The 18,017-nt window shown below is 32.3% G+C and overlaps 2 protein-coding genes across 2 annotated transcripts; both read right to left on the reverse strand.

Annotated features, from left to right (window-relative positions):
* Positions 1-273: 273 nt before the first annotated feature.
* LOC146943845 (NDR1/HIN1-like protein 10) lies at positions 274-2,351 on the reverse strand. Its single transcript, XM_085747738.1, has 2 exons — positions 2,078-2,351; positions 274-795 (listed from the first exon to the last, which is right to left on the reverse strand). The coding sequence occupies exons 1-2, from the start codon at positions 2,349-2,351 to the stop codon at positions 416-418; spliced, it is 654 nt and encodes a 217-aa protein (XP_085603864.1). The 3' UTR covers positions 274-415.
* Positions 2,352-12,877: 10,526 nt separating this feature from the next.
* LOC146943846 (uncharacterized) lies at positions 12,878-14,109 on the reverse strand. The gene is made up of 4 exons (XM_085747739.1): positions 13,960-14,109; positions 13,306-13,570; positions 13,144-13,217; positions 12,878-12,949 (listed from the first exon to the last, which is right to left on the reverse strand). The coding sequence occupies exons 1-4, from the start codon at positions 14,107-14,109 to the stop codon at positions 12,878-12,880; spliced, it is 561 nt and encodes a 186-aa protein (XP_085603865.1).
* Positions 14,110-18,017: the final 3,908 nt, after the last annotated feature.

Genomic DNA, 18,017 nt, shown 5'->3' on the forward strand with positions numbered 1-18,017 from the left:
TAATATAATGTACTTTGCAAATCAAATTTGAATCCTCCAAAGACACTAATCGTTCACAACAAACAAACCGAATAATGGATGTGATATACACCTAACATGAATTTGAGATTTTTGTCTCATTTTTCTATGCCAAGAAATGAATAATCCACAAACATAGCCCATATACAGAACATAAATCCATAAATCAATTTAAAAAAAAAAAGAAGAATCACATAAAAAATAACATCAAAATACTTTTAAATTTTCATTTCACGGTTCATCTGGAATCACAATTCCAAAGTAAACAATCCTAACATAGGCACATAGCCATATACACACATGTAGCACAAGTTTATACAACTCTACGAATCGAAAACTAAACAAATTCTATATCAAGAAACTAAAGAAATCCATAGTGCTAACTCATATTACATGGCTACAAAGGATTATTAACGTTACGTCCACGATTTGTAAAGAAAAAACCAGCATCACATTTAGTGACATGAAAATAAGGTGGTGATGATGATGAGTTACCATTAGAAGTGATCAAAGAAAGACTCAAAGGACTGCAATGCACGATTGGTGGTTTGAAGCGACTAGTCTTGTGAAATCCAAACTTATATTTGATTGTAAAATCCAAATCAATAGCCAAGTGATGATAGATCCCTAAACGTGTCTCTTCATTATACTCACCAAGTTGTTTAGGTTTGAGTTTGATCACACTCTTCCCTTCAAACTTTAGATTAATAAAAGTGGTATTCTTGTGCCCTTGATCAAAAGATCTCAAATTCAAGCTAGCAAACTTAGTCTGTTTGTGTTGGAACATGTGTGGAAATTGAGTAAAAAAGACTAAACACAAATTCCCATGTTGGGTAGAACTAGTGTTGTGTGAATTGAAAAAAGTGGAAGTCCCACATCGGATGGAACACACACATTAGTAGTGTTTATATAGTGGGGGTGTACCTCTAATTAATGGGGGTACATAAGCACTAGAGAAAAATATATATTGATATATATTTTATTATTTGGAAATGATAAATTAAATAATTAATTTAATCATTATTAGAAAGTGCTTTCTTAGTCCCCAAGTTTTGCTAAAATATTTTGGTACATAATATAATATATTTTTGTACTAAATTTAATATATTTTAGTACTCAATTAAGATATTTTTGTACTAGATCTAATATGTGAATTACTTAATCGCAAAGTAATATGTTACTTGTTCCCAAAGTTTCTCATATTACTTGTTCCCAAAGTTTCTCACTTATTAGTTGTGAATTTTCTCTATAAATAGAGAGCTCACACAGTGCATTCCACACACCAAAGAATTTCATTGAGTTGTCGGGAACTCTTTCTCTCTTCTCCCTTTCTTGACTTGTGTTGACGAGTCTTTCCTCTCTTCTCCCTCCTTCGACTTGTTCAACAAGTCATTCTCCTTTTTCTACTCCTTTCTGTCCCTTCGGAATTAAGAGTGTTCTTAAGACCATAGTCCCTTTTCGGTTTAATGTCCCTTCAGAATTAAGAATGGTCTTAAGTTCATAGTCCCTTCGATAATATATGTCCCTTCGGAATAAAGAGTACTTTTAAGATCATAGTCCCTATTTGGAATAAACAATGTCCCGTTGGAATCAAGAATGATCTTAACGGTATATAAAAATTATTCAATATTTTTATTTGAGGAGAAATGGTGGTAACACCATATTTGAGTGGTCATAGTGCCATATTGATACTTTGGAGAACTTAAGGGTTAGAATGGTGGAAACACCATATTTGAGTGGTCTTAGCACCATAATAGAATGGTAATAATACCATATTAAAGTGGTTTCAGTATTAAAGAGTGGTCTTAGTACCATATTTGAGGGTGTAATTCTCGAACGGTTTTCTACAGTGCAGTAGTTAACCGCACAGTTGTAGCTGGGCTTGTTTTATCCTGGAGGCGGCGTGGTTGATAGTCTACCTTGCACAACTTTGGGTAGTGCCACGAAACGTCTTAAAGAGAGCGACTTGGTCGTGACTCAACCTAGTAACAACTTCGGTAGATAATAGAATTTGGAAATCCAAATACAATAGTTTGGAAATCCAAAAACAACAGTTTGTACCTTGCATTTGCAGTGATGACCGGATAATGCACAATGACTTTATTGTTAGGGTTTCTTGATGCAATCTTGGCTTCTAACTTGTAAGATAAGGTATTGTTTCCTATGAGGTTGAACTTTGTGAGGGAAGCTTCATTTACATGGAAGCTGGGATTAGAGGGTCCATAGGTGATGACAGCTAAGGAGATCAACCAGCTAACAATTGTAACAAAAAGTAGCCACTGGATTGTGACCCTCACTTGCTCAAATGTAGGAGGATTGCAGTTGAAGACCATGGTGACTTCTTGCTATGATCTGAGTGATGAGGTTATGAAATCTTTTAACTCTTTCAAATTTTCATTCATAGATAAATTGGGAAGATATTAGGAATATATAAAATAGTTGGTTAGAGTTTGTTATTAGGTGGTTGGTTGGTTAGTTATTGTTGTTTTTGGATTTCCAAACTGTTAAATTTGAATTTCCAAATTCTATCATCTACCGAAGTTGTTACTAGGTTGAGTCACGACCAGGTCGCTCTCTTTAAGACTTTTCGTGGCACTACCCAAAGTTGTGCAAGGTAGACTATCAACCACGCCGCCTCCAGGATAAAACAAGCCCAGCTACAACTGTTCGATTAACTGCTGCACTGTAGAAAAATCGTTTGAGAATTACACCCTCAAAATATGGCTCAATCGTTTGATCGAAGCCACTCGATACGGTACGTAACCGCTCTATTCGAAACCGTTCAAATTAATATGGTATTATTACCATTCTATTATGGTGCTGAGACCACTCAAATATGGTGTTATCACCATTCTAACTTCTCCAAAACATGAATATGGCACTACGACCACTCAAATATGGTGATACCACCATTTCTCCTTAAAATTATTAAAATAATATATATACTGTTAAGATCATTCTTTAACATGATCTTAATAGTACTCTATATTCCGAAGAATCATATATTATCGAAGGGACTATGAACTTAAGACCAAGGGACTATGGTCTTAAGAACACTCTAATACCGAAGGGACAGAAAGGAGTAGAAGCAGAAGAAACTTGTTAAAAACAAGTCGGAGGGAGAAGAGAGGAAAAAACACAGGAAGCATCGACTGTGAATTTTCGGTGTAAAGAATCAAATGGGGCGAGCTCTCCTTTTATAGGGAGAGTTTGTAACAAAAAACGAGACTTGGGGATTAAGTCTGCTTAATCCTTAAGCAAACGCGTTTTGTTTCTTAATTTGATATATCCGGAAGTTTCTGGATATGCTTTTGGATCGGGTCGGGTCGTAACAAATTTATTTGTTACGCGTAGCGCTTACGGATAATGATTAAATTAATTAATTAATTAATTTAACATTTTCAAGTGACAAAAAAATATATATTAATTTTTTTTTTAAGCGTTCACCCGTTCACAAAATTGGGTACCCCAAGGGCACAACCTTGGAGGTCACTTTTCTCATATATAAACACTTACTAGTTGGGGTGACCCTTCAATGTGGGACATTTTTAAGTCACACCCACACACTAGTTTTTTTTCATAGTGTTTTTCTTTCCAATTTTCTTCACTAGAATTAACTAGTGTTCAAACAATCCCCCACTTGACTTCAAAATGGTTTCGAGAAATAACGTAAAACGTTTCCATAAGATTTGCTAATATACAAAGGTGTCGCCAACAACTTGAACCTTTGCATAGTGGAAGGTATTCTGATTTAACAAGAGTTGCTTACAGCATTGAACTCTATCTCAGACATAGAATCCACACACAAACCTTTTCATAGGTGTATTCTAAAAGCCCGTGCGTTTTAAGGCCCTGCACGTGTATCCCGGTTTTAACGAATGCTCTAGGAGTTCTGCCTCGAAATTCCATAGGATCGGCCTAAGTTCCACATTCGTATAGGTGAGTCTATCAAGGGTACTCCTGTAGCTGTGTACCCCACTCAACATAGAGTATAGATCTCATTAAGAGTTACTATTACCTCATCCTTCTTTCGCTGCAGGATCATGCTTTCTATATTCTTTCTCTCATAGCATGTTCTACCACTTCATGACTTGTTTTTACCCATTGAACCTATTTCTTGGGATCTCCAGTCATGTAGGTCGGGTTACCATCACTTGTGGGCTATAGGCATTAGTCCCATCCTACTGGATGTTTCTTGGACTTTCTCTCTATTAAGTCCTTTCGTCAAAGGATCAGCTAAGTTTTCATTCGTACGTACAAAATCAACTCTAACCGCTCCATTTAGAGATACACTCTCTAATCGTGCTATGTTTTCGCCTTATCTGTCGTCTCTTACCATTGTAATAACGATTCTTAATCTTTGCAATAGCCGCGGTACTATCGCAATGAATTAACATAGCTGGTAACGGTTTCTCCCGTGAAGGGATTTCAGCTAGCAAGAATCTTAGCTAACTTGCTTCTTCACTAGTTTTCTCTAGTGTTCTCATCTCAGATTCATTCCATAGTGGACTGAGTCAATATCATTTGTTTTAACAAACAACTCCTCTAGTGATGCTCAATGTGCAAACACTAGTCACTAAATATTCATCTGAAAGATGTTCAATTCTATATCTTGTACCATTTAAGTACAATATGTTACTCCTAGTGAAGTAATCTTAGAGTCATAGTCTTCTTAAGGCACCTCATGACTCTTTCTATAGCATGGCAATGCTTCTCATCCGTCTACTAGTAAACTTGCACAAGAGTTTCACGACATCGACAATGTCGGATCTAATACATTCAGTGGCATACCTAAGTGCTGCCAATGATGCTCGTATATTCTGTTTTTCTAATTCCATCTCAAGTGTTCTTACACTTGGATCATAATATGTGATTGCAAGTTTACATTTCTTTAAGATCTTCTCAACTTTGTGAGAATTATCAAAAAAGTTATCTTTTCTGATCTAGTAATCTTGAAACCAAGAATTACTTCAATTTTTTTGTTTAGGTCTTTCTTATCAATGTTGTTGATAAACAATGATTTCACATAATTCATAACATGAATCTTTCAATATGAGCAAGTCGTCTTCATAGAGATATATGATCGTGCAAATATTATTTGTCACTTTCATTCACTTTATACTCATTCGATAACATTAGAATGTCAAATTTTTCATGCCATTCCTCAGGAGTTTATTTTAGACCATTCAAATAATTATCTAACTTATAGACCTTGTTTTCTTGTCCATGAATTGCAAAATTTTTCAGGTTGTTTCATATAGACTTGTTCTTCTAGTTCACCATAAAAAGGCAACTTTCACATCCATTTGGAGTACTATCGAGTTATAAACGACGGCTAAAGGGACTAGTACTCTTATGGATATGATTTTCGTGACTGGTGAATGAATGTCGAAGAAGTCTATATTTTTCTCTTTTTCTAAAACCTTTGACTACAAGGAAAGCCTTGTATTCATCAACCGTACCATCAGGTTTTAGTTCCTTTTTTTTTTTTTTCAAAAATCCAAATACAACCGATTGGTTTTGCAACTATGAGACAAGTCAACTAAGTTTCATGTTTTGTTAGACTCTAGAAAATCCATTTCATCGTTTATTGTTTCTTGCCATAATTCAGCATCCATTAAGGATATAGCTTTTTAAGGCTTAATGGATCTTCTTCCATTGTATAAACCAAGTTCATACTCTTTAGCAATTTTAGCTTTCTTACCTCCTTGAGGTTCTATAACATCTCGTATGATGTTTTCATAACTATTTCTAATTACATGAATATGATTAGATATAGTGCCCCCACTAGTTCTTAATTTTTAAAGGGAAATTTATTTAGCCCCTACTAATGTCGGGCTCCCATTAGAGCCCCCACTAGTGCCCCCACTATTCTTTAGTTAAAGGGGTAAATATATACATAGAATTCGACATCTTTTAAATTATATGATCACTTTAACATTTAGGTCATAAAACCTATATGTTTCGTTATTTATCGCATACCCGATGAATACATATTCATAGGCTCTACTAGTGAGTTCAACTCTCTTGGGGTCCAAGATCTAAATATAGTCCAGACAATCCCAAGTTCAAAAATAAGACAAGTTGGATTGTCTTTTCTTCAAAAATTTCTTAATTAGAATTTTTGTTCTTAGACTTGGGAACTCTATAAATTTCAATTTTCGTTATAAAAATTGAACATTCAAGCTCATCAATTTTATTTTCCAAAATTCACAGTCATCAATAAATATGATAAAAATATCATTTTTATCATTTCTAATTTATGTGTCTTCAAATTAACACATATCATAATTTATTATGTTTAAAGATTCAATTCTCTAAATTCTGATTTATATGAACTTTTGGTTCATATATCTTGACTGCAATAAATAAAATTGTCTAATTATATAACGTTGGAATTAAGTCCAAGTTACTCAAAAATTAAACTTGTTCATGATCAATTTTGATATGTCAAATATTAAAATCACACAACTAATAAAATAGAAGGAGAATTTAATATTTAACATACCATCAAAGTGCAATCTTTTTCCACAAGAATGCATGGTACACAAGTTTCTCTTTAAGTCTGAGTCAACTCAGTCTTATTCGATAGAAATCTGAAATTCAGGTTCTTTCTTAATTTTATATGAAACATTTAGAACAAGTTTCTCATATAAATTCTAGTTCATCAAAAAACCTTTTCAATTTGGTCCATTCTTTGATTTTTCAATGTTGATATTTTGTACATATAAACATGGACTGTTTAGATGGTAAATTGTCCTTTTTTCCTCGGTACATTACATCTATTAACTTTGGTTATAGCTGGACCATTAGCTACTCCACGAGGCTACAGAAGCAAACTGCTTTATACTCACCAAGTTAACAATTGATTGCATAACAAACAGAGAATGAGGTTTAATTAATCCTTTTATTAAATAAAGAACATTATGCCAAACTAAGTGGAAGTGCCGAGAGACAATTTTTCTATCCACAATAACTTCACGTTTTACCATTAAAAGTGATATTTGGATTTCTTAGTGTTTGTTGTTATAACAACAAACACTTCATTGTTTCAGTTGAAAGGTGCATTTCTATAGCTTGATTTATCCTTAATCTGTTTAGGGACAACTTAACCTCAATATGTAACTTCTTCGGTAGACATAGCAAATCGAAACGTCTTAAAATTGTTGTTTTTGGATTTCCAAACTGTTAAATTTGAATTTCCAAATTCTATCATCTACCGAAGTTGTTACTAGGTTGAGTCACGACCAGGTCGCTCTCTTTAAGACGTTTCGTGGCACTACCCAAAGTTGTGCAAGGTAGACTATCAACCACGCCGCCTCCAGGATAAAACAAACCTAGCTACAACTGTTCGATTAACTGCTGCACTGTAGAAAAATCGTTCGAGAATTACACCCTCAAAATATGGCTCAATCGTTTGATCGAAGCCACTCGATACGGTACGTAACCGCTCTATTCGAAACCGTTCAAATTAATATGGTATTATTACCATTCTATTATGGTGCTGAGACCACTCAAATATGGTGTTATCACCATTCTAACTTCTCCAAAACATGAATATGGCACTACGACCACTCAAATATGGTGATACCACCATTTCTCCTTAAAATTATTAAAATAATATATATACTGTTAAGATCATTCTTTAACATGATCTTAATAGTACTCTATATTCCGAAGAATCATATATTATCGAAGGGACTATGAACTTAAGACCAAGGGACTGTGGTCTTAAGAACACTCTAATACCGAAGGGACAGAAAGGAGTAGAAGCAGAAGAAACTTGTTAAAAACAAGTCGGAGGGAGAAGAGAGGAAAAAACACAGGAAGCATCGACTGTGAATTTTCGGTGTAAAGAATCAAATGGGGCGAGCTCTCCTTTTATAGGGAGAGTTTGTAACAAAAAACGAGACTTGGGGATTAAGTCTGCTTAATCCTTAAGCAAACGCGTTTTGTTTCTTAATTGGATATATCCGGAAGTTTCTGGATATGCTTTTGGATCGGGTCGGGTCGTAACAAATTTGTTTGTTACGCGTAGCGCTTACGGATAATGATTAAATTAATTAATTAATTAATTTAACATTTTCAAGTGACAAAAAAATATATATTAATTTTTTTTTAAGCGTTCACCCGTTCACAAAATTGGGTACCCCAAGGGCACACCCTTGGAGGTCACTTTTCTCATATATAAACACTTACTAGTTGGGGTGACCCTTCAATGTGGGACATTTTTAAGTCACACCCACACACTAGTTTTTTTTCATAGTGTTTTTCTTTCCAATTTTCTTCACTAGAATTAACTAGTGTTCCAACAGTTATTTTTTGGAGGGATAGTTAGTTATGTTTTTGGATAGTTAGCTTTTTAATTTCTCACAAACTCCATGTATAAACTATAGAACACCCTATGTATTATTTACCATATGATACTGACCAAGTAGATATGGATATGGTATGATCTTATTGTCTGCTCAATGCCATAAGTAATGAAATTATCAATCAATTTAATAGTTATCATCCATGCTTATGTAGCAGGTGCTGAAAATCTTATTTTACTCGTATTAATTTGATGTTGATTAATCTGGGTTGTTTTTGTGCATGTAAATATAATTTTTATGATGCCTTTTTGATTGCATGAATGATTATGTTTATTGTGTACAGTAAGAGTACAGAAGTATTACACTCTTTTGTTTAACTGTTGATATAGTGGTTAGTGTGAATAGTGTTTGTTCACAAGTTGGAAATATATATATAGATGCCAATTGTAGTGAACCGATATTGTAACATGTTTTCATGTATGTGTTGTTCTAGGTTGCTGAAAAGTTTACAGGCAAGTTTTTTACTAAATAGTTTAACGACTTAATAAATGTCTCTATGAATCTAAGGCTTTGTCAGGGGTTTGGAGGAAAAGGGAGGCGAGGGATTGAGAAAAAAAAATAGATGATAGTGCGAAGAGAGGATTTATGGGGGTTTATTTTTCTTCAAAATATAAAAATCTCCTCACTTAGGGAATTAAATAATTGCATTGGAGGAGGATTTTGGGGGTTTTAAAAGAGTTTATATGAATTTTTCAAATTTAATAATAGTGCGAAGAGAGGATTTATGGGGGTTTATTTTTCTTCAAAATATAAAAATCTCCTCATTGAGCAATGCTATATCTCTAGAAAAATAACATCAAGAATTCTTCAAGAATAAAGAATAGCCAATCACAATGCACTATTTGCCACAATTCAAGGAGGTGTGGCTGAAAAATAGGAAGTGAACAAATAAATCATCCAATTAAAATTTGCCAACTATTTCTTGAAAAATTCTTGAAGCTATTTTTCTTGAGAAGTAGCATTTTCCTTTAGGGAATTAAATAATTGCATTGGAGGAGGATTTTGGGGGTTTTAAAAAAGTTTATATGAATTTTTCAAATTTAATATATGTTGATATAATATTCTTAAAATTAAAAATATATTAATAATAAACATTAATTTATTACTCTCTACAAAAATACTCATTCAAAAAATGTGAAAATTTTCTCAATTTTCTCTTTATATTTCTCATCCCCCCAAAGCCATTTCTTTTCCTCCCCTCCAAACTCTCAAACAAAGTCGAAGGGTCTCCTTGTTAAGGGTTAAAATAAAAGTGATTTTGACATAAAATAATTTAGAGATTATTTTAGTGATTTTTCATAATCAAAATTTCTTTTGTGTTTGTTTATTGTAATAAAAATTATTATTTTTAAAATAAAATTAGTTTGTTTAGATACAACTTTATAAAATGGATTTTTTTTGTTACAAAATTAGTTCAATCTTTTGACCCATATTTTTTGTCTCCTCTGGAAAAAAAAATTGAGAAGTTACTCTCAAGAGCTTCTCATTTGAAGCAGATTCTAGATTATTTTTTTTTAAATATATAACAAACATATGCAATACTCTTAAAAGTGATTATTTTTTTTTTGAAGAAAACAAAAGTTATAACAAACGGACTCTAAACCATATAAGTAATTAAACAAGAGAAATGCTAACTAGTGTTTCTGGGGAACTAATTAAGAAAATAAAAAAGATAAGTTTTGCATTGAAAACAACATTTTATACACATTTAAGTATTTAATCACACAAATTCCAAAAAATTCTAATTAGACGTGTTTCCTTAATTAGTGTCTCGGGACAATAGTTAGCATTTTCCATTAAACAATTATTCAATTATTTATCTTTCATACTACTTCATGTTTAGTTCTTGTTGATATTCATAATATATCAGTCTCTCTCAAAGGTAGCAGATGTCACCCATAGTATCAAAGATACTCTAAATTCATATTCAAACTTGATCACCCTTAGCTAAGCTAAAAGAGATGCGTTCCATCTCAATCTAACACCCTTATTAAGCTCGAATTCCGATTTGTTAATCATGTATTTTTTCCTTAGATTAAAAAACCTATTTGTACATCTTTTTCTTTTTTTAAAGTAAAGAGGGCTTAAGCCCATTCATACTTCCTTTTGGAAAAATTGTGGTTACCACATCAAAGTTTGCTAGAAAACACCAGAAAATTAACAATATAACCTTATCGACAGTTAACTGTCGATGGATTTTAACCGACGGTAGTTAACTATCGATGAAATTTAAGGTTAAATTTGTTATTTCATGGTGTATTTTTTTTAGCATTGTGTGAAGTGTGAAAGACAATTTTCTCCTTTTGGATGAATAGAGATATTTCAATTAACTGCGGTTGGTGTAGGAGAGATGAGCAATTTTGTTGGTGAGATGAGAAATCATGGAAAGGCTAAGCACAACTTCTTGTTTGGACTCTAGATGAGCTCTCTCTTGTTCAGTCCAGTAGGCTTTCCGTTGTTCTAAAAAATTTCGAGGTTTTGCTTCTTTTTACTCAGTTCTTGCTAATCAAACCACATGATTTGCATTGAATTATCCGTTCTCTTTGATAATCATTTAGCTATAGCAAAAACAAGTTTAGTATTAGATCCCCTCACCAAAACACGTGAAAATAGAAGAAAAAAAACTTGAAAATAATATTTAATTCGTTAAATTTTAATTATGGACTTGGGATATTAGTGCACCCTTTGAACCTATTTTCAGCGAATAAAATTATTTTAACATAGTTGCTTTTGTTACGTCTATAATCATGATTTGTGTGAATAACTGTCTTTGGAAATGAAACATCTTACGTAAAAAAAAAATCTTCAAGAACACCATACCAAAAAAAGTCTTCAAGAATTGTTCTTCACCCCCTTTTCTTCTCTTCAACAAAAAATTTCAAACAACAGACCTTCAAATATATAATTTAATCCCTATCACCTGAACTCAAGGTTGTTAAAGTTGAGTTTTAACTTAAATTTAGAGTTAAATTGCATGAAAATAAAATTTGGATAATATCTGAGTTGAACCCAATTTTATTCAAGTTAATGTAGTAAAAATCGAAGTTAATTTATTTTGATTTTATCCAATTTTGAAGAAATTAATTTTTTGTTTGTTTTTAACGTTAGTAACTTTAGAACTTTATTAAACTCTTGTTTTTTAATGTTTTTTTTCATTTAATAATTTGGTGGGGTAATTTATGTAATTTAGATACAAGTTTATTAACATAACTTTTTTTTGTCAAGTAATCTAGTGCCCGAATATGAAGAATTAGGGAGTCTAAGGTTCAAACTTCAACATCTATATATTAATATCCTTACAACTCCTAACTTAGTCGTGCTTACACTACATGAACATGGTCTTTTATTACGATGATTTGGTCTTTTTTTTGCTTTATAAATTATACTCTCTCCGTTCCTTTTTTAAGTGTCACTTTTGGAGAAATTTTTTGTTCCTATTTAACTGTCGCTTTCAAAGTTCAATGCAACAATAAATGTTGTTTTACCAACATTATCCTTAGTTATTTATTGTGGAGAGAGAAATATATGAAATAAGATATTAAATGACTAAGGCTATTATAGTAAAAGTATAGATTATTGTATAAGAAAAAGTAACATTTATTGAGTGTCTTGGTTTGTGTAAAATGTTAAAAAGTGACATTTAAAAATGAACGGAGGTAGGTTAAAATTTTGAATTATTGATGTATATACGGCATATGTCATGTATATATAATAATTTTGATATTATTTTAATATTATGTAAACTTATAGGAGTTTACAAGTCAATTCTATCTAAACAAAACTTAGTTGACGAAAAAACTCAAGTTTGACAATGCTTAAACTTTCTATTTCAACCACACTGCTAATAACAAACACTAACAAGTTTTAAAGAATGTTAAGGACATTTTTTCAACGCTAATTTTTTATTGGATGAAACTGAAGTATGACCCACCAATTCATGAATAACTTTTGAATGGACACAAGAATTTGGACCCTTTATTTGGCCACACACACAAAAAAGTGGACATGCCATAATCATTTGAAAATTAATTATTATTTAATTATTATTTTTTCTACTTTTTCTTTTTTATGTGTGTGACCAAATAGAGGGTCCAAATCCTTGGGTTCACCCAAGAGTTTCTCCCAATTCATGTGAAATCCATTTTTAATTATAGCTCAACTAGCAAAATGCCGAAATTGTTAGGCCGGATGCCATGATCGGGGTTCGAACCCCGGTACCTCCACTTGTGTGTGTGAGTTTATAACTAGACTCTTGACCCGTGCTACCGCACGGATCATACCACGTAGAAGTTAATCGTATCAGTCACAAAAATGTAAACATATAATAGAAGTTTTATAACAATTTAAAAATATGTTCCCTTATAAGACAACAATAGCAACAAAATGAAATGGTAGCATACAAAACAAAAAGGTTTGAATATTAACCATCAAGATACATTACGAAAGACTTCGTGATAAACAACATTCGAGATTGTATTAGTGTTCTATCCATCTCCATCAACGATTAGTATTTTCAAACCTTGTTTTAAAGTGACTTTGGAAATTGCAACGTGCAACTGATCATGCGAGAACACAGGACTCGGCAAATAAATTCAAACATTTTTAAGTGATTGCCCATGACTGTCATGGAAAATGAAACAGATATTGGAAATTGTTTTCTTTGAAATTTGAAAGGAATTTTAACATCAGACGGTGAAAGAGATAACATGGGTATGAAATTTTTTTCACCGATGTTACTTCCAGATATAACCTTTGCTTCAAGTACAAATTTTCCCTTCTCGATTTCTCTTACACTATCTTTCTCGACTATATGATCAATGACATCTACAACAAAAAAATTGCATTTTCATTTACATAAACAGAAAAAAAAAAAAAAAACAAATTCGTATAACTAAAAGGTAGGATTTCATACCAGCAACCACATCCTCTTTCGGAGAGATCAAAATGTCTTTGAAATACATGAATTCAAACACGTTCCGAGGCACATTGCTTGCAATCACCTTAGTAAATCTTGCATTTCCCATCATGTTAAGTTTGTACTTGTGTGGCAAGAGTTTGTAATTCCTCTCGTTAAATCCTACCATGACATTCTTCAGCTTATATGTTCCTCCTTCTTCAACCATTCTTTGAATCGTTGACACCAGGTATTTACGAACAGTGACATGGATCCGTCCTCGCTAAACAAAAATAACATGTCATTAACATAAACCAGAATATATGTAATCGTAGTGGCAACTTGAATTAGTGTTCGTGGTTATACATGAAGTTTATACTCTCTCCGTCCCTTAATGTAGGCACCCATTGCCTTTTTCACATTTCTTAAGAAATGTTGTCAGTGTAATTAATGTGTCTGTTTTGTGTATTAATATTACCAAATTGTCCTTTGTTTGTATATGTATTAAATTTGACTTTTCATATTTCAAGACAAGTTAGTAGTATTAATTAGGGGTATGTTTAGGAAAAAATTAATAAATGCAACCAGTAATTTGAAAAGGGGTTTACATTTAGGGACAAAAATAAAATCAAATGGGGGCTTAGATATAGGGACGGAGGGAGTATAATATACCTTCTCATCAACCAATATCATGTTCATGAAGATGATATCGTCTGGATTTTCCTTATCACGGATCAGCCATATATGGGCCACACGTACAATCAACTTCAAATCCTTCTTCCCACCTGTCACGGCTGAAATGGGGGTGAAAATGTTTGTCATCTTAGCAATTGAAAGAAACAACTATTTTTGCTAAAAGAACAGAATGGTTGCATTCTCAAAACTAAGTGGTATTTATATACGTAATTGGTAAGTTGAATTTGAAAATTTTAAATGTGAATGACCATAGTCTTCTTTGGTATAATTACTATTCATTGCAGCCATAAAAGCAATTACTGCATAATGCTTTGTAATGCATTATGACGTTTCCAATTTCAAAAGATGTTAGTGTCAATCATAAATACCACTAGTTGACATTTGGGCGTGGACATTGGTTTACTACTTTACCATCTATTCATGACCTGAATTTTCGATTAACAATAATGAGCAATAAGTTTCTTTTATTCACAATGAAATATCATTAAGTTTAATAATATTTGAAATTTGACTTGTAACATGGATGAATGACAATTTCAAATTCGATTAGCAATAACTACGTGTTAATTTTTCTGTTATTCTTCATGAAATATCATTAAATTCCATAAAGCTCATTACCTTTTTCTTTTATTCGATTAGCATTACTAACCTCTTCTATTTCGTATGAGCAATAAGTTTTTTTTATTCACAATGAAACATCATTAAGTTTCATAAATGTTTGAAATTTGATTTGTTAACCATCATGAGCATACAGGTCAAGATTTAACACATTCGATTAGCAATAATTACGTGGTAATTTTCCTTTTATTCTTTATGAAATATCATTAAGTTCAATAAATATCATTACTTTTTCTTCACCAAATGCATTAATTGAGATGACTTTGTATATACTAACAATACTGCTATTTTGCACAATTAACGTGACTCAATAAAAAGACATCCTTTAATATTGGCATGAGTATTTAATTGCCAATAACACATCTGTTTTGATATGATTAAACGCTATTAAAAGCAGACAAGGAATAATTAAATGATATTATTGGTTAGTTTTCCTGAAATGCATACATGTTGACTTGCCTTTTATGTGTTTACTCGATCATTATTGAAATCCCATTTTTAGGCATACCAGGCGCACCAACATTTATGACATAGAGGGAATTGAAAGTCTGTTTTGATTTAGGGCTGAAATCATGCATCTCTATAGTCTTAAGTTTTAGTTGAACTTTCAAATCTCATGGAAGGTCAAGAGATCTACAGCTGAGATGTAGAGGGTGGTTGACTGAGTTGATTAATATTAATACATGAAAGGTTATGAGATCTACGACTGAGATAAAGAGAGTGGTTGACTGAGTTGATTAACATTAATTACGTATTAGGGAGGGAAAATGAGTATGATTAGCACAGTTTTCAATTGCCATTATGACGTTTTTGTATGAGAGAGAAAGTGAGGAGTTTGAAAATAGAGTTTGAATCAACGGTTGTGATTAAGTGTGTGGTTGGAAGATTAGATTAGCAATAATTACATGCTTAGGAGGGAAACATGCAAGGGATGAAGGCAAACAAGCTAGCTCATCAAGTCTAGCTTTTATAATAAATGATGGTTTTGCCATTTCGTCTACCAAAAAAAAAGTATGAGATCTACCATAATTTAAGCTAATAAAAAAGTAAGTACTGGAGAGTGTTAAAAAGAAAATGTTGCTAATACTATAATTGCTCATTATTCAATACTATGAGACACATCTTCATTTAGTACAGTCCTGTCCATTTTGTCCTGCAATTCAGTTTTCGACCTTTCATCAATATGGATTTGTTTATATATTCTTATAGGATGGACCATGCTATTATGATAATCTTTTTTTTGTCCAGATTTAAGATGTCTTTGAACGCAGTCCATATAGGACAAATTCTCAGTTGCATAATTTAATTTGACATGGTCGAAAGCGTGGGTTAACAAATGTTAAACTTAGATTAAAAAGAAAAGTTTACAAATGTCAAGCATGTGAATTACAGATTTACGGCTTTGTAATCAACTAGAAAAGTAAATAAACTATCTGAAATTTTATTAAATGGAAAGATGTCTATTTCACCACAGCTGAATCGTTCAAATACTAAAGTAAACCCTAATGTGTCAAATATCCAAACAGAAGATGAAATAGAAAGTTATTAAAATGTGGCTGAAATAGTAAAAGCTAATTTTTAGTCTTCAGACGAACTCGAATGACTTGAGAAGTCCATATTTTGTGGCAAAGTCATGTGTTCTAATTGTGGGTCTTCAAAAAGGTATAATAATAGTTATTCTGATGTTAGACGATAAATTCGCGCAATTCATGTCCAACCTTTCTTACGCGTAACTTCTTTTTCGATACGAACAATCCGGCTCCTACCGCCTTCCTACATCACAATTGGACTATATTAATAACCATCATATACTAGTTAACCACCGCTTTGAGGTATCACAACAGTTGTATTTAGTATTGAGTGAATGATTCCACTTAGATGTAACTTTGATTATATTTTTAGTGTACGACTTTAATCTGCTGCTACCCATGTGGTAGACTAATTATGCAACGTTCAGAGGCCAGAACAGGTCTTATAAAAATGAGTGCAGATAATTTGATCTAATAAAAGGACAACTTTCTTTCTATTATTGAAGAACCGAAGTTTCATTAAAAGCATACTATAATTGATGAAAAAACGTAGTAGTACTAGTAATTTACAACCACTAAAAAATATGAATAGTTCTAGTTAGTCAATCATATGTATGTTTTTATATCACAATTTATATGTCAAAACTACGATGGATCAATCTGATATCAAACATGCACTATATTTTAATTCTTAGACGTTAGTTTTACATTGGACGGTTAAGCCGAGTAACCGAGTCAAATCCAATTCCCATTAGATAATTTTCTCAGTATATTTAAATTAATAATTTTTTTTTGAAATTTTTTATAAAATACACTATCAAACGTGACTTATTAATTTATATACATATTTATTAAAAAAAAGGCAATGAATCATTATAAAATATCCATGGATTCATAGGATTCACTTCCAGTGTTTCGGCTAACCCGCAATAATTTTATCTATGTCTGTACCACGGGGTTCATATTTTATAAGGTGATGCAGATTTATCCATGAAGCCAAAACCAACACGTTTTCTACTGCCATATGCTTCTGTTCTCATGCATAAATGCTTTGGTGGACCAACAAATTAGCTTATATTATTACATAGAACTATAGAATTGACAATGCCCAGGTTCACTCTTTTTTGGGTTGGATTATATTGAAATTCTTAGATTAGCCCTCCCTTTTGCTACCTGTTTCAAACTTATGGCATTTGCTTGTGTCTATTTCACGGGCTATCAAATCATTAACTTTTTCAACATGGTTTGTTTCTTCATGTGGCCTTTTTCTATAATAACTCACACCCCAACCGTCAAAGACATTATGATGGTAAGGCATCCTTGATAAATAACTGTCATGGATCTTATTGCATGTATGTATATCGGCCAAAAATAATAATCTTATTGTATGTTTTTGTGAAAATATATTCTTATTTATACGTTAAACTAGTTTTCTTCTTATTTCCATGTTAACGAATGTACATAATAATGTTGACGCAGTTGCGAAATTCACAAAGTACTCTTGTCTTATATGGGACAAATTAAATACTCCCTCCGTCTCACAATTATTGTCTCTTTACCATTTTATTTTTTTCTCAAAATAATTGTCACTTTACAATACCAATGCAGCATTTATTATTTTTTTTCCACTATTATACCCTTATTTATTGAATTACATCCAACTAACTACTCCACTAACTGCAATTAATAAGGGTGTTTTAGTAAATGCTACTAATTTTACCATTGAAATCAACACAATTAATCATTTCCTTAATAACCGCGCACAAACCTTAAACGACTAATATTACGAGACGGAGGGAGTACCATAGAAATGGATTATGTTCCCTTATTAATGCACCGGTCTCTCATTTATAGGACCAATCCATTTGTCTTCCACTCCATTTAATC

This window comes from Medicago sativa, chromosome 2 (assembly GCF_051527215.1).
Source record: "Medicago sativa cultivar Bolivia chromosome 2, Bolivia_mono, whole genome shotgun sequence".
NCBI classification, from domain to species: Eukaryota; Viridiplantae; Streptophyta; class Magnoliopsida; order Fabales; family Fabaceae; genus Medicago; species Medicago sativa.

What these genes read in the sequence shown, in the direction of transcription:
- LOC146943845 (XM_085747738.1), bottom strand. Translation starts at nt 2,351, where the DNA reads ATGGTCTTCAACTGCAATCCTCCTACATTTGAGCAAGTGAGGGTCACA. An exon ending in CATCACTGCAAATGCAAGGT is followed by an intron (nt 796 to 2,077) that starts ACAAACTGTTGT and finishes ACATGTTCCAAC; the next exon opens with ACAAACAGACTAAGTTTGCT.
- LOC146943846 (XM_085747739.1), bottom strand. Translation starts at nt 14,109, where the DNA reads ATGACAAACATTTTCACCCCCATTTCAGCCGTGACAGGTGGGAAGAAG. An exon ending in GAAAGAGGATGTGGTTGCTG is followed by an intron (nt 13,218 to 13,305) that starts GTATGAAATCCT and finishes TTTTTGTTGTAG; the next exon opens with ATGTCATTGATCATATAGTC. An exon ending in AATTTGTACTTGAAGCAAAG is followed by an intron (nt 12,950 to 13,143) that starts GTTATATCTGGA and finishes TCGCATGATCAG; the next exon opens with TTGCACGTTGCAATTTCCAA.